Source organism: Podarcis liolepis (genome assembly GCF_965112155.1).
Source record: "Podarcis liolepis genome assembly, chromosome: 9".
NCBI lineage: Eukaryota > Metazoa > Chordata > Lepidosauria > Squamata > Lacertidae > Podarcis > Podarcis liolepis.
The window spans coordinates 50385652-50411792 of NC_139564.1; the positions used below are offsets into that span (position 1 = coordinate 50385652).

The following is a 26141-nucleotide window of genomic DNA, read 5'->3' on the forward strand; positions in this document are numbered from 1 at the left end:
TGCTGCTGCAGCAGCTAGTGAGTCATCAGGTGGAGGTGTGGCCTGGCGAGACTTAGCAGATGCAACCTGTCATGTAATCGGCATGGTTCAAAGCTTTGGTAGACCCTTATCATCTGTGGGAACAGGTAAGATTGTTGTAAGCAGTGCTTTTTTCTTAAAAAATGTTTAGGGGTACTCTCATTTTCCTACTCATATTGAAATACTGCCCCTCCATGAGGACAAACTTAGATTCACAAAATGTTTAGGGGTATGCGTACCCCTGCCTACCCCCAGAAAAAAAACACTGGTTGTGAGACCACCTGTGGCCTACACAGATTGTGGAGAAATCTTAATTATAAGGCACCTTCAGATGAGGGTTATGCAAAAATTGCTGTGGCTTAAAAAGTGATTTATAAAGAAGTTAAACTAAAGCAGCCCCTAAAACAGTCTTAGTAAACTCTGCTGTGTATGTTGCTCTTTGTGAAATCTGTCCATTATAATTCTCCCAAATGATGACCTTCAATGGTCCCATGCCTGTAATAAAACAGATATCCCAAAATAAGGTAGGAGCCTAGGTTTCTGCAAACTTCTAGGACTCACCATGTACGAATAAGTATACAGTATTAGTTTGTAAATGAAAAGAAATAAGAATAATATAAAATTTTAAAATTAGACTGACTAGGAACTATGGAATGTTGCAGAGTTGGGCCATTGAATGTTCCCTTTCAGCTAATCCTGCAATAGTTGGGAAATTTCTCTTTTGAAATTAAATGTGACGGTTGGACTTTCTGGGCAATTTCCACTCATATATGCAGTGAATACGATAGTTAAAGCTTTCACAATGCTTATGCGCTGGACATCATTATGTTTAAATATTTCTCTCTCCATTCCACTAAATTCCAGCTGTTTGTCCACAGGACCATAACTGACTTTGTCTTCACATTATAAGCATTCCCATTATAGGTATTGATACCTGTGCTGAGAAAAACTACAGTAATACCTAAAGCAGGTAGTTCCTGCTTTATTTTTTCACTGGATTGCATCTGCAAGGCACCCCCTGATTTAAAACAAGATAAATGTGAGGAAAAGGTTGTCTTTGTCATTTCAGGCTCAGGAACGCTCTGTGGCCATTCCAAGACTCCCAGTGGCATCTTGAGGGACAAAATGAAGCCTTCTGGAACATGAACACAATGTTCTTAGTTGCTGAAGTGACTCCTGAGAGTACTTGCCCTACTTATAAAAAGTGTGATGTAGAAAGCAGCCTTTGCTGGGCCAGAAAACAATCCGGCTGCAGGTCACAACAGCAGACCCATTGAGGTCATACCTAACTACTTTGGGGAGCTGACTTGGTGGGACTGATGGACTTTCAAAGTTTGCATTTTGGGAGTTGTAGCAGTGAACTTTTAACGCCCCACCCCCACCCCCATACAGTTCATAGAGGGTTTATTATTATAATAAAAAAATACTTTTGTGATCACCTTTGTCTCTGCTTCTCTTTCCTCGCCTCTTCCTCCCCCATCACCCGCTTTTTCTGACTACCCGCCCCCCCCAGCACATTCACATATGATGACGGCCTTTCTGCCTGCCTGTCTTTCATTCTCCCTTCCTTTCTTCCTTTGGCACTGGCAGGGTTAACGCTCAGGAATGCCCCAGCGAGGAATGTGCATGCAGATGAGATGGATGCTAATCTCATGCTAATGAGCGGCTGCTTCTGCTACCGCCGCCGCCGCTCCGGGGGCTGAGCCGGGCTCCCCCCCCCCCCAACTCGACCCTCCGCGTCCGCCCCGGATCGGAACCCAGTCGCCGCCTCGGCTCAGCCTGGACCCCCCCTGACCCGCTGCTGCTACGGAATGGGGGCAGGAAGCGGAGACTCCCGTTCAGACATGGTGGACTGAAACTCCGCCGAGTTTCCTGGCCGATTTGCAAAGGCTCTGCCTGCCTCCCTCCACCCGCCCAGGGTTCCCGGGGAGAAGTAAGAGGGGGTGGGGGGGAAGAGAGAGAGAAGTAGGGTCGTCCTCCTTTTTCCCGCTTCCCTCCTTCCTTCCTTCCTTTCTTGTTTTCTGGTCCCTATGGAGCAGCAGCAGCAGCTGCTACCCCCCGCCCTCGGCCATGCCTAGGAAAGTGGGGAATGGGCAGCTGCCCTTACCCGACGGCTGGGAGGAGGCGAGGGATTTCGATGGGAAAGTCTTCTACATCGACCACAACACCAAGCAGACCAGCTGGATCGACCCCAGAGACAGGTGGGTGTAGATTGGGGGGGGGGGGGGAGGGCAGCACAAGAGGCGGGGGCTGAAGCATGCGGGGGGGGGAGCACTTGGCACCAGCCTCGCTTGTCCTAACTTTAGAGAGTTTCTTTCCGCCTCTCCTCTCCTCCCCACCTCCTCCTCCTCCTCCTCCTCCTCCCGTGTAAGGGAGGGTCTCGTACAGTTATATAAGAATCTGCAAAGAGTAAAAATAAAAAAGGGGAGTGGGTTCCTCTCCAGTATTATTTTGGGAGGAGATGAGGGGTGTGTGTGTTTGTGTGTTTTTCTGGCATGCGTTGTCCTGCGAGGGGTGTGTGTGTTTGTGTGCAGTTGGAGACAAGAGAGTGAAAGTGACTCTTGCAAGGCTGGGAAATAAAAAGGAGAGTTTGCGAAGAGGAAGGAAAGAACTCTGGGAATGTCTTCAGGCTCTCGTGACCCGCCACAGAATCCCCACCCATTCCTTCTCCCCAATTTATTTATTTTTTAAAAAATGCAAATTCCTTCTACCGTAAACTTTATTGCCTTTAGAACTAAAGTCGTTTGAGGCGCTCTCTTCCTTTTTATAACAACAACAACTTTGCACATGTTTTAAAGATTTATTTTTTAAGAAATCAGCATTCTAATTAGAATAGATTTGTCAGTCTTTTAAAGAATTCCGCCAAGTTGTTTTTACACTGCCTTTTTCTCTCTCTTCCAAAATCTACACAGTCAAGATCTTGGGACTGTGTGCAAAAAAATAAAAAAATGTGATAAGACTGTATTTGACTTCGTTCTCTTTAGTACAAAACTTTTTTGAACAGCCTTTCTGAGGAGTAAGTGCTGCTGCTGGTGGGGAAGTGTAGGCAGTTTGCTCAGTCTGTTTTTGGAACTGCAAGTTTGGCATGTAACAGGTTTGAACTTCCATTACTTCTGAAATCCTGGATATATATATATATATATATATATATATTTGTTTTCGTAGATTTTCACGGGTACAGGAATGCAGGTTTTGGTGTCCTCGGGTGTCTTCCCGTGTAAAAGTTGGGGTGTCTAGGCGACGTTTCGACGAGGTCTCACTCGTCATCTTCAGGTTGGTGCTTTCGGCTTCTTGTTACTGGAACAGAGCGGGATCTCAGTGTTTGAGTTCCTATAAATACTGTAGAGGGGTGTGGTGTATTGCCTCAAAAGTTCTGGGCAGAGGGGAAGTTCCCAGGCTAGTGTTCTTTTATTCTTTTGTTCCTTAATTACTTGAGGGATATCTTGAGTGATTTCTTGAGTGATATTCTGAGTACCACTTAGGTGGGTCATTAGGTGTGGATTAGTTGCTAAAGCCTTCGTGTCTTGACCTCTTGAATTTGTGAAGAGTTTTTCTGGGAAGATGGCTGTACTGCACTTAGTTGTGCTTTGGCTTGGCTTCGTGTATAGGGGCGAGCTGTGGTTTTGTGCCCTGTGCCAGCCAGATCTGTGTAGGGATTGCAGGGGGGTGCAGCATCCGGAGTTGCCACTATGGTTTGGTTACTGGATGGTGTCTGTAATTTATCTGTGGAGAGGGTCTGGGTTTGGGTCTGGTGTGGTTGATTGGTGGTGGCGTTCTGTGTGCCTCTGGATCTGGTGTCGGTTTTTGTGGGGAGGGCTAATTTCCAGATGTCTGGCAGGCGGGACGTGTCGTCACGCTTGTTCATGTTGTGAGGGTGTTTCTCTATCTCGATGGCTTCCATGATTATTCTCTTGTGGTGATGTTCCATGTTAAAGAGCAATTTGGAATCTGCAAAATTAATTTCGTGTCCTGTTTCTTTCATGTGTTGGAAAAGAGAGGAAGATTTTTCTTCTTTTTTGACGGCATTCTTGTGTTCTGCGATACGTGCATTTATTCGTCTGTTTGTTTGTCCAATGTACGTGGCTGGGCAGACTTTGCAGGGTATTTCATAGACCCCTTGGTTTTCCAACTGGATTTTATCTTTGGGGTTTCTGAGGATATTGGCTATTTTTTGGTTGGTGCAAAAGGCTGTTTTGATATTGTGTTTATGGAGGATTTTGCTAATTTTATCTGTAGTGCCCTTGATATAAGGAAGGAGGGCCATGCCATTGTTTTCTTCCGTGTCTTGGTTTTTGGGGGGTGTTTCTTTTTGGATTAGCTTCTTAACCCTGTTTTGCTGGTATCCGTTGGCGATTAACACATTTGAGAGATTCTGTAACTCAGTTGTCAAGTGGTCTTTGTCAACCAAACGCCTGGCTGACAAAGACCACTTGACAACTGAGTTACAGAATCTCTCAAATGTGTTAATCGCCAACGGATACCAGCAAAACAGGGTTAAGAAGCTAATCCAAAAAGAAACACCCCCCAAAAACCAAGACACGGAAGAAAACAATGGCATGGCCCTCCTTCCTTATATCAAGGGCACTACAGATAAAATTAGCAAAATCCTCCATAAACACAATATCAAAACAGCCTTTTGCACCAACCAAAAAATAGCCAATATCCTCAGAAACCCCAAAGATAAAATCCAGTTGGAAAACCAAGGGGTCTATGAAATACCCTGCAAAGTCTGCCCAGCCACGTACATTGGACAAACAAACAGACGAATAAATGCACGTATCGCAGAACACAAGAATGCCGTCAAAAAAGAAGAAAAATCTTCCTCTCTTTTCCAACACATGAAAGAAACAGGACACGAAATTAATTTTGCAGATTCCAAATTGCTCTTTAACATGGAACATCACCACAAGAGAATAATCATGGAAGCCATCGAGATAGAGAAACACCCTCACAACATGAACAAGCGTGACGACACGTCCCGCCTGCCAGACATCTGGAAATTAGCCCTCCCCACAAAAACCGACACCAGATCCAGAGGCACACAGAACGCCACCACCAATCAACCACACCAGACCCAAACCCAGACCCTCTCCACAGATAAATTACAGACACCATCCAGTAACCAAACCATAGTGGCAACTCCGGATGCTGCACCCCCCTGCAATCCCTACACAGATCTGGCTGGCACAGGGCACAAAACCACAGCTCGCCCCTATACACGAAGCCAAGCCAAAGCACAACTAAGTGCAGTACAGCCATCTTCCCAGAAAAACTCTTCACAAATTCAAGAGGTCAAGACACGAAGGCTTTAGCAACTAATCCACACCTAATGACCCACCTAAGTGGTACTCAGAATATCACTCAAGAAATCACTCAAGATATCCCTCAAGTAATTAAGGAACAAAAGAATAAAAGAACACTAGCCTGGGAACTTCCCCTCTGCCCAGAACTTTTGAGGCAATACACCACACCCCTCTACAGTATTTATAGGAACTCAAACACTGAGATCCCGCTCTGTTCCAGTAACAAGAAGCCGAAAGCACCAGCCTGAAGATGACGAGTGAGACCTCGTCGAAACGTCGCCTAGACACCCCAACTTTTACACGGGAAGACACCCGAGGACACCAAAACCTGCATATATATATATATATATATATGCCTTGTATGTTGTCTTGATCTCAACCCTAGATGTGTATCCCTTGTTCCACCCCACATCTCTCCAAAGTGAGTTCTTGTGGAGAATCTGAGGGAAGTCTTCACAGGCCTCATGCCTGAACCACAAAACTAGGCCTCAACTGACTGCTTTTATTCCCCCCCCCCCTTACAGATTATAGGATGCTCCTTGCCTTTCCTAGTCTTCAAACTTGACGTTTTGAATGTAAACAAGGGGATAAAATTCATGATGAGATATCCTATAACTAATTATTTACTTTATAAATATTAGTTTCTATTTAATCCGTTGCAAGAATAATACTAGTGATCTAAAATGGCCTGTTTTTGGTTAAGGAACAGTTTCTCCAGTATATAATTTTCTTAAAACATATCTAGTGGCCATTTGTTCACATTTGGAACTAGTGTTGGACTTTATTAAGCCCAATGAAATCCAGTTATCTCCCAACTAATAAGGGGCATTATAAATTTATGGCACAAACGGTGCTGAATTATTCATGAAGGTCTTGGCTTATATTTCCTGGCTGAAATAAGAAAGAGTAGCTGCAGTGACTCCATGGTGCTTGCACACTGAAAAGTTTGACATGCCTCGTGCAAAATGTTGTAGCAGCTGCAACAATAAACACGTTACTGGAATGAAACTGTTTTCAAACTGCTGATCTAACATTCTTGTTTGACGTTCTTTGTACTTCAAAAAAATCTCTGAAACAGAATGTAAATGTTGATAAAGCGGTGGGTTTTGCAGGTTGTGGTAATTGTACTGAGTTCTGCATATATTTGGCAACTTATAATGATAAAGTTTTGAAAACGTCTTACCTGTTTTCTGTTGATTTTACATTTAAATGTTTGTTTATGAATAGATTACAGAAAAAAATGCAATGCTTGAATGAAGGATATTGTGCTACTGTCTATCAAGAGTGCTGTAGACTCAAATTAAATATTGTTTTTGCTGTGCGTTGTTAACTAAATTTTGAGTTGTTGTGACACCTTGAACATGTGGATAGTATTGATCAGATATCTGGTTTTTCTGTTCTGCTAACCAGACTTGCAACTATAACTTTATAATTACATTTCCCCCTGCTATATTAAGAAAATGAAGTGCAATTTGCCTCTTGTATCACATGAGATTTGAGTTGACTACTGTCTTTCACTTTTCATTAATTTCCTAACTTCTGAAGTGAGAGAAGACTTGGGGCACTTTCAGCCCAGAGCTTGACTGTATTTTCTTTCACAAGAGCTAATGAAGTGAAGTCCTTGTTAAACAGTGTAGGAGACAGTGTTTGGGGTAACTCTATTAATGCTTGTCAATCTCATTACTCACTGTTACAGAACAAACAGAAAGAGGTATGTTGCACTTCGTACTTAAGATAATCCATAACTAATGTATGGGTCTCGGCTGTGAGACACAAATATGGGAACAAAGGGGGAAAGGCAGGTAATGTATACCCTGTTATTTGAGTTCAGTATACAGTGCATGATCCGCCTTGTAAAAGGTGAACATCTCATATTGAATCTATCCAGAGTTATAGCCCAGCTACATACGGAAATATATGACTTACTCCCAAGAAAGTGTGCATAGTATTGCAGCAGCATCCTATGCATATTTACTCAGAAGTAAGAACTACTATCTTCAGTGGGTCTTATTTTCAGGCAAATGTGTGTCAGATTGTAGCCTAGCCCTAATTATTTCAGTTGATTTTCTTTCCTAGTACAGTGGTACCTCGGGTTACATACGCTTCAGGTAACATACGCTTCAGGTTACAGACTCCGCTAACCCAGAAATAGTACCTCAGGTTAAGAACTTTGCTTCAGGATGAGAACAGAAATCGTGCTCCGGCAGCACAGCGGCAGCAGGAGGCCCCATTAGCTAAAGTGGTGCTTCAGGTTAACAACAGTTTCAGGTTAAGAACGGACCTCTGGAATGAATTAAGTACTTAACCCGAGGTACCACTGTAAATGTGTTTCAGAGTGAGGGCTGACCTTAAGAACTGTTGTGCTGGCACAGTGACTTGTAGAATCGGGTGTAAGGGTCTCAGAATGGCAGCTCAAGGGTGGGCCATATCTCAATGCATGCTCTCAGTGCAGAAGGCCTTAGATTTACTGTCTGACAGCTCTACCTTTAAAAGACACTGAGTAGCAGAGCAGAGAAAAACCTCTCTGACAGTCAGTCTTGGTCTTACCAGAGACATTTATAGTTAAAACCCCATATTGGGGATGAATTGCAGAGTAGTCACAGGGCATAAGCATTGCATGTGAAAGTTACCAGGTTCAGTCCTTGGCATCTCCAGGTAGGGCCCATTATGAAATGATAGAAATTTGCTGCCACCTAGTATAGACAATAGTGAGTCTGATGGACCCAATGGTCTGTCTTTGTACAAGCAAACTTCTGTGTTCCAGGTTTGCAATGGGGAAGGCTGCAGAAAGTTGAGTTGGGGTAGGTGCTTAACCATTTCTCTGCAAATACCCCAGAAATCTTTTCAAAACCTTTAGTTAAAACCCTAGATTCACTTGAAATAGAGCCCAGCTGAAAGAAAATGTGTGGGATGCCTTCCACATAAGTAATCCCTCCCCCACATTCTTCCATCCTTGAGAAAATCTGGGGTTGGGACCATAAACTGGCTGAGATAAAGTCTACCAGTCAATAGTAGACCATACTAAGCTACCTTAGATGGACCAGTGATCTGAATTTTAGATAAAGTAGTATCATATCTAATATATTGTATCTTCCTAACGTTAGGACAGTATTCAGTGTCCATCACCTGTTCAGTAGCTACCAGGTGCAAAGTCGATGCCCTTTGTACTTTTATAACATTGTTCTTTGTTGTTATTTTTAAGGGCACAGGGTTTTAAGGCATATTCAATGCAATCCTACACAGGTTTACTTGGAAGTAATCCCTGTTGTGTCCAATGGATTTCAGCCTTAGTTTTAAATGGAAAGCAAGAGGAATGTCATGGCCTGGCAGAGGATGCTGTTTTAGCCACTGATAGCTGGTGGCCGTTGAGACTGGTAAGATGGAGGGTAGAAAGTTTCTGGAGACAGTCAATGACAGACCGAGCTGACTAATTATAGTTTCATCACCATCCTCCTCCATGCTGGGCCCTACAAGGATAGCTGAGTCTAAGGCTGGGAAAGGTGAAAGACAGTGCTGCCACCCCCTGGACTGTTGCAAGTAAGAAGGCAAGCTGGTGGGGACTGGCTGAGGGCAGACGGGTTGGGGCAATGCCCCATTTGCCCAATAGACCAGTCTCCATTGGTTTTAACTCTTGCATCAGCAGCAGCATCCTCTGCCTGTGTCACTGCAGGGAAAGCAATCTGTTATGGTTGAGCTGTCTGGAGTATGCAGTCCCCCAGTGGCGGACCTTGGCGCCTCAAATTTCAGTGGCGGCCTGTGCAACACCAAAATCCAGTGGCCCCTCACCTCTTGCCTTCTGTTGGATGTTATTGTTGTGGTGGTGCTACCACACTCGTTGCGCTCCCCTAGATCTGCCTTTGGGCCCCCCCCCCATTGAACCTACTTATATTTCACATAAATTGCTATAAATAACAATAAATACACAATTGGATGATGGGGGAAAGGTAATCTGATCACTTCTGCTGTAACGATTCAGTGCTCATCTCTTTCTACCCTTAATCACCTTCCTTTCCTTCCTTAGACCTAGAATACAATTTTTAGAGTGTATTCGAGACCTCACAAGCAGTGTTTGGCTTGAATCCTACAGTTATTCCAGCTGAGTTGGAGATCTGGCATGATGGCATACTGTCACACTTCCCCAAAGTAGAGAAGTGGTTTGCTGGAAGTAAATGTTATGTAAGCATATAAGGTCAACAATAGGTGGTTCGTGTGCTGCCACTGGGATGCATATCCAGGATTAACTGTTTACTACACGCCTGCCAATTACATATTTGAAATAGATTAACTGTCTAGCTCGGCTGCCAGAACATTGTTTTGAAGTTTGACAAAAAGAAAGTGGGTAGTTTTGAAGGAGTGATTTAAATAGCTTTTTAAAAAAGCAAATATGGTTAGTGACAGTCAAAATGTCAGTTACTGACAAAGGTTGCAGAGGTGAGAGTAGATAGACAGGTTTCAAATGCCAATATCAAGGGGATGTTTGCATAGCCATAAGATTTGAATCACTGAGGACAGGGTGACTTTGCAATAGATTTATTTCTCCCCACTGATCATAATAGAGTCTCTGTATTTGTTATGGAATTGTGTAACAATTCCACCGTGCACAGCTACAAACACCTAAGAATGAAGAGTACAGTACAGTATAATACATCCATTGGAATGTGTCTGTATGGAAAGAGTTATTAACATCACTCTGCATGGCATAATATTAAACAGCATTGTATCACCTTCTCTGAGTATTCAGGTTCTATCTGGTAGCTGCTAACACTCCTACCTGTATATTTTAGCGCTAGAAACACCCCCTATATTCTTTTTCCTCTCTGTATGGTAATGTGAGGGCACTTACTATAACCCACAATGAATAGAGCTACTTGTTTTACTCCTTCAGAAAACTTTTTTTAATGGAATGAAAGTACACAGTTATAATTGCAGGGTTAAGTGCTAATGCTCTACGATAGCAGTAGGTAACGTTATTATTAAAATAATAATAGCTGCTCTGCAATGAGCTTTCCTCTTGGGTGTAGTAATGGGTGACACCTTTTATAGTCATAATGGGACAAGATTCAACCAATGTTAAGGACTTTGAAGCCCATTTATTTCAATCGGAAAGTTAAGTACATGCTTCAATATCTCCCATTGAAATCAGTTAAATTTCAAAGTGCTTAATGTTGGACAGGTTGTCTTCTTTAATGCAAATTGCTTCGCTTTGCATATTTGGAATAGTGGTGGTATACTTCCCCCTTGGTTTAGCCCCTTCATTGAAACAGTTGCCAGACCAATGACACAATATGCTGAACAGAGAGGAAGAAAAAAAAGTTGAAGGAGAGTTGAGACAGTGTTGGAGAAGACCTGAGAAAAAGACTCCATTGGAGAAAAAAGTTGAAGAAGGCAGGGCAATGGCAGCTTTGAAAGCAAGAAAATTAATTGATCAGTGGAAGAGAGCAATTTAGAATGTGCTGCAGACATGACTGAATGAAATGAAAGGCATTTGTTGTTGTTGAATGCAAGATCTTTATCTTTGACAGTCAGAAAAAACTCACTTGGAGAAGGCTTCAATGGTGTCACTATGCTATTTGAGGAGTTGAGAGAAATTTTGGTAAATTGTTGGCATTTGCTTCGAAGCACCCACAAATCCATTTATCAGCAAATGCCACCACCCTTCTGATCCCATCCACGGATCCTTGCCCTGGAGGTCCTTGCCTTTATTTCCACTGCAGTTTTTGAGCATATAATAAATAGCAGGAGTCTTTCGGAGCAGCAGGCAAGACTTTTCTCGTTTCTTACCCCACACAAATGAGAAATTGCTCTGGATCTCTGTCAAGCCCCCTTGCACACCAGAAGACACAGGAGAAGGGATTAGGAGTGACCACAAATAATGGCAGGCTAGGAAGCAAAGCCAGTGTTCGAAGACGATATTGTTTGGTTAATTACAGCACCATGGAATACCTTTAAGTTGTTTTACATAGGTACAGATATTAGAATAGTGCTAGTAAAGCAGAATGTTTGGGGCACCTCACTTGAGGTGTCATATTTGTGTTCTCAGGGTAGATATAATGCATTATATTTTGCATGTTTCTTTGAAAATGGATGTGATGCATCAAGCTAGTAATTGAACTCAAAATGTAGAATTGTGCCCTGAACATATGCATTAAATTTCACTCTGATACTTGAGTGCTCATCAGAGTGTTACTGCATTACAAGCAGACATATGGAATACTGAATGGACTTGCTGAACCGAAGGTCTTGTTTCTCTCAGCTAATTTGTTTGATTTGTTGTGTTTATAATTTAATAATTTGAATAATAATTTGAATAGCTTAATGTTAATTTTTGATATAGTGGTACTCTTGCCTTTCTGCACATCCTTAACAAATCAGTATATGTGTGCATTACTATACGGTCGTATTGATCACTGTCAGTCTTTAAGGCTATATTGATCTGTTTGGGGAGAAGTGGAAATGCTCTTATCCTCTTCCTGTTGTGCTCAATATACACATTTATTTGTTGTTGCTGCTGAATTTCCACTACTGACAAAAAGATTGCTCAGAGTTTTCATACCACCTCTGGAGGTGCATGCCAAACTATCAAAGATCTTTGTACTATTCCCTTAAGTTCAGCTAGAGGCATGTACACTTTGTTGTGTGATGGTCACTGACACCAACTGGGTACTGCACTCATATGACACTATTATCACTTCCCAGGGTTGAAACTCTGGCCATGTCTCTCTCGCTTTTATTTTGTGGGACTTAGTTGTTACCCACTTTACCACATGCATTTTTATATCGGCTTTTAGTAGGAGAAAAATATTATATTCTTTTCCCTCTAGCAACGCAGGAGATTTCCCTTTTTTAAATATCCCAAGTTGAGTTCTTATGATTTCTCCTAAAGGAATCTTTACGGGAACAAACAGCCACAGTGGGTTCATTGAAGTGCATTATCTAAAAGATCTGCATCTCCTTCATCTTTGGAGGGGTCCATTGGAAGTTTCCCTTTAGACTCAATCCGCTCCAAGGAGTCCTGGGCAGAAGATTTTGGCTCAAAGTATTTGTCAAAGGAGCCAGTCCTTTAAAATTGCTTACAACAATTATGAGATTAAAATTAAAATGCAAGAGAGAACTTTCGTGTTTGTGTGTACCTGCAGTCCATATACATTTGCTGGGTAATAAATTCTTTAAAGCTAAATGGGACTTTAATTTTGAATAAACAACATAAGATTGGATTACAGAGCTGCATTAGGTGTGTTCTTTTTTAACCTGTGGGTAGATTATTGAGAGCTAGAAGCTTTAATACATTAAAGTTCTCCGGTTTCTGAGTCTATACAAAACCTCATGGAGACAACTGGGTAGAGTGTTTTTCGTCACACTGAGTTGTCAGCTTGACCCCTGTTCCGTGAAAATATTTCCCCCTCCCCCAAACAGGGGACCGTTAACATGCAATAAATGGTGTGGGCGAATAACTTCTAACAATACATAGTGCTATGTGTCTTTGACTGGCATTGAATAAAGAGTGGAATAGTTTTATAACTAGTTGTAACTATAGAACACAGTCTTGAAGAGGGAGTGTGCTGTATTTTTCACTTGAGATACGTATGGTATGAAACTTCCTTGTTGAAAGCAAACATGCCATTTAGTACAGTGATTTACGGTCATCCGTCTTTATTAAAGGGAAAATCCATAATTCTGTTGTAGAGTGTGCATTATTCATTAGGGTTTGATTAGCTCACATTAAAGAGATTTTACCCTCTTGCATGATTAAAAACCTCCAGTATCCATACAGTGTAATTCAACTCGCTTTGATAAAAAGCCAATGTGTGCTTCTGATATTTCTAGCCCTTAATGCTGTAAAAATGAGCTAAAAAGTGTGCTGGCCAGCACCTAGTTAAAATCTCAGAAGGTGCAAGGTGGGACTGGGTTGGAATTTCTAGTGCTCAGGGAGTGGGGTTGCAGTAATCCTTACAGTTATTTAGCCTTCTCAATAATGAGCAAGATAACTTAAGCAAAATAAGAAAATACAGTGGTGCCTCGCAAGACGAAATTAATCCGTTCCGTGAGTCTCTTCGTCTTGCGGTTTTTTCGTCTTGCGAAGCACGGCTATTAGCGGCTTAGTGGCTATTAACGGCTTAGCGGCTATTAACGGCTTAGCGGCTTTGAGAAAAAGGAATCAAACTCGCAAGAACTCACAAGACGTTTCGTCTTGCGAAGCAAGCCCATAGGGAAATTCGTCTTGCGGAACGACTCAAAAAACGGAAAACTCTTTCGTCTTGCACGTTTTTCGTCTTGCGAGGCATTCGTCTTGCGGGGTACCACTGTAAATCAAACTTTGAAGAAAAAACCACATGATTTATTTGACTGCCTGTGGGACAACTTGCTATTAATTCATGGTTTGTTAGGTGATGATTTAGCCAGGCCACCATTTCTTAGCTTACTCTACCTCAGACGGCTATTGTGAGGATAAAGCAGGAAGAGGAAAACAATGTTCACCACCCTGAGCTCCTTGAAGATATCAAACAATAAATATAATAGTACACATCCCAAGAAAAAACAGCCCCAATTACTGTGATAATAATAAATTTTTAAAGGCTTCTATTTACTGTGTGAACCAAAAGTATTGCATCAATGGTAAGCACAGTATAGCACAGAACACTAACTGGAAAGGCTTCTCTTCTCTTTTTTGTGCCCCATAAAGTCTCTAATCATCATTTTAGGAATGTTTTACAAAACATGTCAGATGATTATTAATCTCCATAGCATTCCTTTGTTCATCTAACAACCATGACTGTATTAACTGTTTATTTTGTACACAGCAGCGATCTCTAAGCATAAGGAAAAATAGGTTTTACATGGTGTTTTGGTCTACTCTACAAAGCAAACCAATAATTATCTCAGTAATGTAGCTGCCCAGTTTTTCTCAATATACTACCAGTAAAAGGTAATTGCACTAGAGAGATTGAAACTAGCCATTTAAGTACGTTATCAACCATGAACCAGTTACATGATTAGGAATATCAGAGGTTAATTCACAGTTCTTAAATGCGTAGGTTCACTTCAAGTTTATTTATGTTGGGAGGAAATACAACAATGTTTTGAACAGGTATATTTGCTCATTGTATCGAATCTTCTCAAGTAACTGCATGCTATCTGTGAATTGTCAAATTTTCCCAATAGCACATATCAGAGGCAAAAATCCTGTTATCATCAGGTTGCCCGAAACTTAATTGAGACCACAAAAGAGCCCATATTTATCTCAGGTCTCTTTTACTCAAGTGAACTCTCTTCAGTCTCTCATTAACTGCTTGATCATTGAAATGAATTAAGGCATACACACAATTTGGGAATTCTTATCCCAGCACAAGTGATCATGTAATCAGATCTAAAGGTAGAATGAAGTATAATGAAAAAAAGCACAACAGCACACACATCCTTAAAAAGGGGCAGCTTAGGACAAGCACATCAAATGTTCATGGACAGAAATCAAGTGTGAACAAAAGGGCTATAACGTTTCGAAAGAAAGCTGGGGGGGATTTTCTCAAGTGAAGATATTTCTGAAAGGCATATCTTCATAACATGACAAAACCAGAGTTATTTGTACACCATACTCTGGAGGTTCTAACATAAACACATAATCTGAGCCACTGAAAGCAGAATTTTATTATTTGCTTAAATTATGCAAATTTGTGTTTACGTAATTGCAGAATGTGTGTGGGCCACTAAGATACTGACTTCAATTTATTGTAAATCAGTTATTGTGAGAGACAGTACATGAATTAACGCTGATATTGTGAAAATTGGATTACCTTTTAATATGTAAGCTTTTCTGGCAGTATAGATTCAAAGGGCCCTAGGGAAGCCAGACTCTCCTCCACTAGGGCCAGGGCTTTTTCAGTGATGGCTTTGACCTGGTGGAATGCTCTGTCCCACGAGACTAGGGCCGTGCAGGACTTGATCCCCTTCCGCAGGGCCTGTAAAACAGAGCTACTCCACTTGGCCTTCAATTTGAATTAGCCTGATCCTCTATTCCCTTTTCCCTTTCCTCTTCTATGAAGAAACCCTTTCTGGGACCCCACATTTAAATTCTTCCCTGGTCTCCTTGCTGGCCCTAGTAGGACCAACTTGACCAGTTGCCCTGGTGATCATTTGATGTCTACTGACTGGGCCCCCCCCCAAAAAAATGACCCCTGAATTTTTGAATGTTATTGATATTGCTGCATTTTATGTTGTGTTTTATGCTGTTTTTAAGTCACATTTTAATCAATGTTTTATATTTGCTGTTAGCTGCCCTGAGCCTGGTTTTTAAACCAGGAAGGGCGGGGTATAAATAGAAATGTATTATTATTATAAAGTTGGTGGTTGTTCCTTATTTTAGGAGAGCATCCCTTATTTGCCAATGTCAGAGGATTCTAGAGGATATAGCATGATCCTTAATTTTCCTGCAGCTTAATACTACTCCTTGATCATACATTGTAGTCTATTTTTTAAAGCATTCACATTTGTTTATTATTCAAGCCCTTGTGTTATCTGTGGTCTTCTTTCAAATCAACAACTTCATTCTTGAAGGCAGAAAAATGAAAGTGTTTCACTGTAAATCTAACATTGAATTAATCTCTCGTTAGCCCAGACTAAAAGCTGCACACCTAGTTTAATATTGTAAATTTATACAAAGCCTCCCCTAGGAATATAGGAAGTTGCTTGTTCTGTGTCTACTGGGATAATTTGTAGATCTCTATAACATTCTTCCAATATAGTTTTTATTTCATTTATCTATTTACCGTATTTATAATCTGCCCTTTGCAAGAAGCTCTTAGGGTAGCAGTACACAGCAAAAATAAAACATTGTTTAATAAAACCAAAACATTATTAAATTCCAGAATTCAATAAAGTAGATCATGGTAGCAAGCTATTAAAGCAACAATAAATGAACATACCTGAGTGGATTGAAACCTTATCCCACACCAAAGGCCTGTATAAAGAGGTTCCTTTTCAGCTGCTAACAGAAATTAAATAGTGTCACTGCTAGACCCACCTCAGAAGGAAGGTCATTCCAGAGTTGCGGAGCCACCACAGAGTTGGGGAGCCATCCCCTGCAGATCTTAATTCACAGGCAGCTTGATTGGAAGAAGGTGCACCTTCATATATTTGGACCTTGCATTGTTGCAGGCTTCCTCAACCTCCGCCCTCCAGATGTTTTTGGCCTACAACTCCAACTCCCATGATCCTTAGCTAGCAGGACCAGTGGTCAGGGATGATGGGAACTGTAGTCTTAAAGCATCTGGAGGGCTGAGGTTGAGGAAGCCTGGCTTGCATTGGGACCTTGAATTGGGCTTGGAATTGGATTGTTGCTTTAGCCCTGGTGTTAACAAGTCTGGCCAGTCAGCATTGTGGCCACTGCATTCTACCTTGTTGTGCTATATTTTTGGATTCATCGTGTGGCTCATGAGCAGGGACAGAGGCAGAGGCGTCCTGGTGAGGCGGTTGTGAGATTGCGGAGCCCTGAGGTGGCGGTCTTAGAGATTCCTTGCCCCATCCCCATTCCAATGAGCACAGCCAGGAGGATGCCATTGCCTCTGTTTCAAAGGTTTTCTAGGTTCAAGGAAGGTACTCTCAGGCCAATCAGCACAAGCACCATTAATTCAGCCTTTGATGGGAAAGTGCCAGCTAAATTTGTTAAATGCTGGGCTGCAAGTCCAGTTGAGTGCAAAGGTTTTCTTTCCTTTTTAGCCCGTAGAGTTCTAACTAGTTTTACCTGTCTTGACTAGTGCATTTCTTCTGATCTTTGGACTGCAGATCTGTGCATTGCAAATTTGCTAACTTTAGTAGTCTGTCTTGGTTCCCCCACCCCTGAAAGAATAGAAATGTTTCTTTAATGTGATTATTCAAAAGATCACTGATCTAAAGGGGATTTTCTTTCTCTGACAGAGGCTTTTAATATATTTTCTCATGAGTCTTGTAACACTTTCTATAGGAAAAAGATTGATTCAAGTTTTTTGAAACTCAATACTTCTAAAAACATGTATAAAAGACTTCAGTAGTTATGATATGAAGAAATAGTTCTGTGACATTCATTTGTATCTCCTGAGTTTGTATGATAAATTACGAGTTCAGCATAAATTGACTTCCACAGACAGAATATTGCATGCTTCATTTGTATGGAACCCTTCTTGAAAATAGAATGCCTTTCAGCTGTCAACGTCAAGTGGAGGTTTAATATACGGCACCCTTTTACCATTAAGAAAGATGGAGGTTTAGGCTGCAATCCCATACACACTTATCTCAGGATAAACACAATTGAATTCAGTGGTGCTTACTTCTGAGTAAACATACCTGGGATTGTATTGTAAATGTTAAACCTAAATTAGTGGACTGCACTACCGTTCCAGATACAATTCTACTGCTATTTTAAAATTACAATGTGGAATAGAATTTTACCTTGTGCTCTTACATATATAGATATAATTGTTTATATAGTATACAGTGGTACCTCGGTTTAAGAACAGCCCTGTTTACGAATGATTTGGTTTATGAACTCCGCAAAACCAGAAGTAGTGTCCTGGTTTGCGAACTTTACCTCGGTCTAAGAACGGAAGCCGAACGGTGGAAGGGCACCAGCGGCGGGAGGCCTCATTAGGGAAAGTACGCCTCGGTTTAAGAACGAACTTCTGGAACTGATTAAGTTCGTAAACCGAGGTGTTACTGTATTAAGATAATATTTGCTGTGCAAAGGCAGACTTTATTAATACCTAAGGAGCAGTAGCGATCGTTGGAATATTAGTCATGTAATGATTTCTGTGAATGATTGATTTTTTAAAAAATAGGGTTTTTTTTGTTGCATTAAGGGAATGAGACATGGACAAAAGGGAACCATTCTACCATTCTGTATTTTGGGCAGCCTTTCCCAGCTTTGAATCCCTGATCAGAGACTATGGAAGTTGTAGTCCAACAATATTTAGGGGAGGCTGTTCCAGAGTAGATGAGTCAACTTCCAGGTAAGAACAACACCAGGACATCTCTTGTTAGTCTTCTTTTCCTTTCTGTGTTCTCCTTCTCATCACCAGCAATGCACAATCTTTTATTTATTACCCCATAAAATGTTGTTTTACCAATCCAACAAAACAGGGAGGCAGTAGCAGCAATACCGGTTTATGACTGAGATTTGAATTTTGGAGCAAAGTTTTAAGCTGAACGTGTCTAATTACAAAAGAGAGCAGACACACTTAGACTATAGCATATATCAAATTATCTACCCAGACAACGTAAATGAAGCAAGTTAGGTTCCTTAAAGGAAACACAGACATTAAGTTTTCTTGTATTTTTAAATTGGAAATGAAGATATACCTGTATATGTAAACGTGGAGTTAAAAAGGGCAGGATCCAGAACAACCAACCAACTACTACCATGTACTCAAGAGGGCTTTGGGTTTGTCTTCAACTGGCCCAATGCCACACAGCAAAAGATTGCTTTTGAAACTGGAGGGTCTGACTGCTTTTTAAATAAACCAAGTCAACTATTATTCGTAAAGTAGTTCTTTGGATCATAGTCACTTAACTACAGCTAAATCAAAGGCCTTCTAAACTCAGACCAGCAGTTACCCAGCCTCCAGGGACTACATTCTTCTCCTTTTTTTCTCTGCCTTCTGGTGTGTATTTTTTGTTTTTCCTTATTTGTCCTTCAAAACTGAATGTGAGTATAATGTAAGATATGGAATTTAGGCATTTGAAAGTAAACAGGCTTCCACCTTCTAGATGCATGAAGTCCAGCGTGATCTCTGGCCATGCAAACTATGCTAAGAGGCCCTCTTATTTGACCCAGAGCTTGCCTTATGGCTTTGGTGACACAAGATGAAGCAATGCATCATCTGAAGTAAGGCATCTCAAATAACTGTGCTTAAATGCTAAATAGTTTGAGCATGGAGAGATTGGAATAAAAATTGGTACATGGGTTCAGGGTAACATTTCAAGTGCAAATATCAGTTTTACATGTGCACAGATTTTAAAGTCAGGGAGTAAAATGCAAAAGACAGTGCAGTGTGATAGCTCCCTTAAAAGATAAAGATATAGGAATAAAGGTTAATGTGGTTACTTTAGGTACCATTCTGTGTTTCAGGTTCAAAGCAGCATCTCAGCTCCTGCACCTATTTTCAAGGGGTCATGAAAAGAGTGGTATATGATTTGATGGTTGATAAACCATAATTAAACAAGTTTTTGGTATAGCTTTCACTTTGAACTTCAAAGCCTGCTAAGTCCCCACCCTTATTTTAAAAATAGGGTGGGGATGGGAAATGAAAATGTAAAACGTATTGTCATGCAGTGTTTGCCTTGGAGATCAGAGAAGTTGATGTCCATATTCAGGACACTATTTTAAATGTCAGCTTTATACCTAATAGAGCTCATTTTCCACAACTGTTTTCAAGAGAGCTCGGAGTGAATGAGACTTCTTGAGCACTGTGCTTTTTCTAGGCAAATAGGTGAACTCAAGTGGTTTCAGTTCTGCAGGCTTTTCTTGTGTAGAGGTTTTGACTCTCCGTAGATATTGCCCCATAGCTGTGTAAAATGCATCGAAAAACTAAATTATAGAATGGAATTTAATGGACATTGACTGGACAATCAGGGTGACGTGAGGGTCTCCTAAAATGGGTTGTCTGATGTGAGAGAAGCAAATACATCTAAAGCTGTTCAGAATCTTGTTCTGGTGGCAGTTGGAAGAAGAATTGCTAGTTGCTGGCAGCAAGGGAAGGTCCTACCCCCTGCCATTTCTGCCATTTCAATGCTTAATCGGCACTGGCAGGCAGAGTTTACCAAGATCACCCTCCTGCAGAGCATTTATGAGAAAAATGCCAGCATTTTGAACTTTTATTGGGCTCAATTAATTTGCCTGTCAAAATGCCAGCTCTGGGAAAGGACTGCTTTACAGTCTGTGGGGAGGGGTTATTTCCCCTTCTGTTTTGCTCCCCTGTCTGAGATAATCTACTGCTTGATCCTTGATAACTGCTTCTGGGACCAATAAAACAAAAGGTGAGTGCCTGTGCTGAATGTGCTCCCCTAGTCAAGTTAAAGCCCTGCCTCTTCGCAGGGTAAAACAGAGCATCCCTTAGGTATACCCAAAAAGTTTCTTTGAACTTTTCTTTCTACGGGAAGGCAAGGTGGCAAGAAAGGGAGGAAAGTGATTAAGATCTGTAGTGTGGTGTCCATTGTGGTAAAGGGCATAACAAACATCCTAGAAGCACAGGTAATTGATTAAAAGAAGAAGATGTATTGGAATGTAGGCCTGTAACACAGACTTCTCTCTTCTGGACAGACCTCTTAAGACAGGTTGTATGAGGTGCTCTTAAAGCAATGATAACCTGGTTTGGACATCGTTTAGCGTTACGCGTCACAAGTGTTCTCCTCTCTCCTTGCATTGCTGTGATGAGGATATTGGAAGCAGATGACAAATTGTGGTTAGTTTAAAATGGAAGCAGATGCTTTCAGTCGCCTTGGTTTTGGCCCAACTGGAGTAGGAGAGGACAAGCAAAAAGTTCATGCACTTGAGTCTATGGTTTAATGTAATGTCTAAATCTTCCCAGCGCTTCACATTGCTTTAGAACTATAAAACTCATTTCAACATCGCCAGCACACACAACAAATTGTATAGTATTTGGCATTGTTCTACTTACTAACTTGTAGACTTCCTTTATTTAAAGGGTTAAGCAGTCTCAAATGTATCTTTTGGCATGTTAAGAGTTCACTCACAGGCACAGGTTGTATTGCTTCCTGATTAGTGCTTTGTCTCTTGTTCCTCTGAGTCCATTTTATTATACAGTACTTAATTCGTTCCAGAGGTCCGTTCTTAACCAGAAACTGTTCTTAACCTGAAGCACCACTTTAGCTAATGGGGCCTCCTGCTGCTGCCGCGCCGCCAGAGCACGATTTCTGTTCTCATCCTGAAGCAAAGTTGTTAACCTGAAGCACTATTTCTGGGTTAGCGGAGTCTGTAACCTGAAGCGTATGTAACCAGAGGTACCACTGTATCTAGTACTGCTAATCTTGTAGTATTCAGGGAATCCTTTGTTATCAGTGGCTTGGGTGCACCAATGGGTCAAAGACTGAAGAAGTTTCAGTCTAAATTATGTGTGCATCAGAAGGTGGTGAAGAAAGGTTTTTGGACGCAGCTGCATCACTACAATTAATCCCCTATAGTAGTGCATGTCATCTTGGTTCTTTAGTAGTGTGTACTGCTATTATGTTCTTTGAAATCAAAGAGCAAAAATATGTTTTGTTGTTACCTTAGCAAATTGGAGGCATGTGTCTCACCTAGCAAGTAACTCAGGCTAGGAGAAAAAGAGATGAGGAGAAGTAGTTTCAGAGGCAAATGTGATGGTGGAGAGAGGGATCAGACTCACATCTACCCATGCTGTGACTAATATCCCCCAGCTTCACATAATGTACCTGAACTTTGCACAATTCAAATTGAGTTGCACTGCTTATAATGTCTTGTTCACTCCTCTACTTTAAAATTCTTAAGGATGAAAATATCCTTTCATTTGACTGTCGCTTTCCCCTTTAAAAGAGCTTTTAAAAAGCTGTTAAAATGCACATTGATCTAAATTATGGTTCTTTGCTGTTTGATCATGGCGATCAAATTGAGACCTAGCTTTTCAAGACATCTCCTTTCGCATTTAATTTTCTTTACTTTTTGTTGTACCAAAACTTCCAGCCTTTTCTGAGAAGTTTTTGATAATGACAGAAAGATTTTTACCGACTGGCAAACCTAAACAAAAAACCTTTCAGAAAACAAATCTTGTCAGGATCAGGGGACTCAGCTAGACTGGTAACGGAAAAAGGGATTTATGTGTGTTCTATGTGCGATATAACATTGTGCTACCAGATGGAGATGTGGAGTCCTGTTTTTCTCTACCTGTTTTCCCTGTTTAAATTTACAACGCTTTAAACTGAAATGCTTCTTTGATGTGTCTAGATTCAGCCAAGAAGTGCTCTGATGATAGAACACAAAATTCCAGAAATATGGACACAGAAGGTCCAAGCAGCTGAAGAGAAAAGAATCCAGTCTCATTCTCCATTTCTCCATCAGTAATAGAAGTTGGATCAATATCATCCTGTTGTGAATCTAACAGCTTAGTAAGACACATGGCTGGACACGTGGCTCTTCTCAGGCCTCAGAACAGGGGTGAGAGCGTATCCAGAGTATAAACATTGACAATGACATGGAAGTGGCCTTTGATTTTATTGCAAAAGAGCATATCTGCGCCCTGCCCTGCAATGCAGATTCTATCCTGACAGGAGCAAAAATGGAATCCATGTGACCCACTTAACTGCTGAGCTGAGGAAGTGACATTTAATTCACTTTAGAGTTATTGCTCCAAGCAAATACTAATAACTGGGCCATACTTTGGTTAGTCACCAGTTGTTACAATGCTAGCTTTGTTTTATTTGTTGAAGTTTTTGACGCGTTTTTGAGGGTGTGAAGGAAGGAAATGGCCACAGAACATTTAGATGTTTCCTGTTACATAAATGTTACATGCTTCTTAATCTTTAAGCCTCATTATGAGTGAGGAATGAATTAATATTGAAGCTCAATTCCCAGGCTGCTCTATAATTAACGATCAGAAACAAAAATCATATGGTGCTGCATAAAAATAAGGATATTCAGTTTATTTTTCTTCTTCAGGTAGTTTAAACATTCTGTTTTTCAACGAATCATTCTGTCTTCTTTCCAGTTCAAGGCTTTGTGTGCTTATACAAATGTAGCTGGACCCACAAACCACCTATGTACAAAAGGGAGGTATCAGTAGACTTTGTGTAAGCTTAAAGTTTGAGGGGGAACCACAGAAACCTCAGTAAGAACTCAGTGGCCATGGAATGCTGACTGACTGGGCTGGGGCAAACTAAGTGGCTGGAAAAGGAGGATGAAGGAAAAGACTCAGGTATAAAAGGGTAGAAAGAACCATCTCATCACCCAGATATGCATTTTTCTGGTTCACACTGATAAACTATTTTTAAAATGCCCCCAGTCGCAGAAGTGAGAGCTGCCAATAGAAATCAGTGGAACAATCCAATATTTTAAAGCACCTGGGAATGTGAACACACGTGTCACTCACACCTCTGTAAACAAACTAACAAAAACAAAGGGAGGGATTGCTCCCTCAACAGCCCAATGTGGTGCAATGTTAGTAAGGGGGGAAAGGAAAATGTGTGTATGTGTGGTGGGGGGAATAAAGTGTCTGGAACGCTGCAATGAAGCGCCTTGTTCTTTCATATTATCGTACTTGATCTCCCTAGAGTATAGGATGTCCAGTGTAGGGTACATGTTGCAGAATTTCTCTGTAGGCTGGCCATCTTAGATCAGAAAGATGGTAAATGCTGTCAGTTGCTAATACTTTTATATTGCACTGTATCAGTGAAAGTGATGGTTGAGGCTATTATGTAATTATAGGAATTAGCAACAAATTTTATTCTTTAGAGAATTGTCCTGTTTTCCCTCACCTTAGGGTACTGGAGAAGTTGACGCTTATGCACTCTCTAATAGCATGCAGACTGCACCCAACAGAGCAGGGTCTTGGTCAGTTACCGTAAGTCCAGTAGTTCAGTCAGGGTAGATGCCACCAGAACTCAGCTAGGACAAGGGAAAGCAAAAGACAAATTCTCAGCACCCTGGAGAGCTCACATCAACCATTGCTGACTATGACTCACTCAAGAGACAGTTGTTGCCTCAGCAGCATGCCGAAGCCTTATGAACGCTGGCTGGCTTGAACCTCCTTTCCGCCTTCCCTCTGAGGAGCTGTCTTAAGAGCCATTGCCTTATTCTGTAACTGCTGGTTCCTACAATATGGAGGCAGTTAGGAATGAATTAGAGGGGTGTCCTGAGCTGGAGAAAAAGGTAATGCCACACCCTCTGGCCTGGGATGATCTGGGAACAATGGGTTCCTGAGTGATAAAAAAATAGTCTTAAGAAGAGAAGTGCACTTGAAGAAGCAATTTGCACAGTAAGACAGTGGTCCTAACCATGGGTAAATGTCTTATTTAAATCTGTGGGACTGACAGCTGCATAACTCTGCATGGGATTAGGGTCCACTAGCTTTATATTCCTTTTATTTTCACAGATTCCCTCCTCCCACTTTCTTTTACCATCACAAGTAGTGTGAAAGTGCATGTTAAATATCTTGGAATAGCTCCCAACATAATGGCCTCTTTATAATTCTGCTGCTTCAGAGTTTCCTCTGGAAAGCTCAAAGGTCACATCATTTGGTTTATAGTGCTGGAATGATCCCTGCGCAGGGTATGGCTATCAGAAATTCCTAGCATTCCATTTGTCTAATATTTAGACCTTATATGCTCAAGCAGAGCAGAGTGCTTTATCAAAGAATCAGGCAGTAAAACTGTCATGGCAAGAGCTAAAAGAAAGAAAGAAAGAAAGAAATGATGCTTAGCAAAATATTTTCCCCACTTTGAAGCAAGTGCTGTAGTTTAACATTAATCTTCTTTTGCGGTTTTGTAGCCTTAAAATGTTAGTTTGACTTTTGTGTGTCTGTATCTAATTAACTTTCAGCTATGCCAACTGGCTGAAATGTGTAGCAGAAAGTTATTGTAAAATTCAGGAAGGTGTTTTCTCAAGGGAAGATGATTATAGACAGAAGTTGAAATCTTTGAGACTCCTGTTTTCTTCTGAAAGCATCCTTGCTTTCAGTAGCCAATATTTAACTCAGCTTGGCACCTACATAAGAGTCAAGGTCGAAAGATCATTAGTGGCCTCCCTCTTTAAAATATATATTATTGAAATACAGTAGCATTGCTTAGTATTTTGAATCAGCTTCAGAGGATAAAGGAATCAATCCTTTTTTAAATTATACCATGATTATGGGAAGTTTCCAACAAATGGGACCAGTTGTGAAGACTGTTGGGTCATTTAAAATAATGCATTTTGCCAGGTTTTCCTTAATTCTCAGAGATGCAAGTTGTATGATGTCACCATAATTTATTTGGTATCCAGTATACATGTTATGTATACAGTAAACAGGTTATTTTAAGGGACGTGGGTGGCGCTGTGGGTTAAACCACAGAGCCTAGGACTTGCCGATCAGAAGGTCGGCGGTTCGAATCCCCGTGATGGAGTGAGCTCCCGTTGCTTGGTCTCTGCTCCTGCCAACCTAGCAGTTCGAAAGCACGTCAGAGTGCAAGTAGATAAATAGGTACTGCTCCAGTGGGAAGGTAAACAGCGTTTCCATGCGCTGCTCTGGTTCTCCAGAAGCAGCTTAGTCATGCTGGCCACATGACCCGGAAGTTGTACGCCGGCTCCCTTGGCCAATAAAACGAGATGAGTGCCGTAACCCCAGAGTCGGTCACGACTGGACCTAATGGTCAGGGGTCCCTTTACCTTTATACAGGTTATTTACACACAGTGAGACATAAACCATTTCTAGGTGTTTGACACCTATGCTGGGGTATTGCGGAAGAAGAGTATGTTCTACACACACCATATATTTAAAGCACCCCCCCAAAAGAACAATGGGAGCTGTAGTTTACACATCACAGGGCTATAGTTTTCAGTGCCCTTAACCCACTGCAGTTCCAAGGATGCTGTGGGGGGTTGCTTTTAAAAGTGTTTTAAATATGTGCTGAATTCATAGCCATCAGCACAATTCTTTCCTGCAAACTGGAATTTTTGGAATGTGGACTTTTCATCTGGATGGGGATCTTAAAAATGTGTTAGTCCCATCTGTAATGGGACAGTTGTAGGGTGAGTAAGTAAGTATACGTTGGATTGCAGCGTGTTTCAGATTCTTGGTGTAATTTCGGCATCTATCATAATTATCATAGCTTCCAACCCTGTGTGTACAT

The 26141-nt window shown here is 41.2% G+C and overlaps 1 protein-coding gene and 1 long non-coding RNA gene across 3 annotated transcripts in view; both read left to right on the forward strand.

The window, feature by feature from the left end:
• The first annotated feature begins 1460 nt into the window (after nt 1–1460).
• WWC2 (WW and C2 domain containing 2) overlaps nt 1461–26141 on the forward strand; it is a 114353-nt gene continuing 89672 nt past the window's right edge. Inside the window, exon 1 of one of the 2 annotated variants that reach the window (XM_083459483.1) lies at nt 1461–2219. In XM_083459483.1, coding sequence (XP_083315609.1) covers nt 2089–2219 — 131 coding nt within the window. In that variant the 5' untranslated portion in view covers nt 1461–2088. The remainder of the gene's footprint in view (nt 2220–26141) is intronic. The other variant, XM_083459484.1, reaches the window with a different exon arrangement.
• Nucleotides 2306–26141, forward strand: part of LOC310686251 — a 38302-nt gene continuing 14466 nt past the window's right edge. The window contains exons 1-2 of the long non-coding RNA XR_014515791.1: nt 2306–3112; nt 22264–22698. This is a non-coding gene — a long non-coding RNA (uncharacterized lncRNA). The remainder of the gene's footprint in view (nt 3113–22263; nt 22699–26141) is intronic.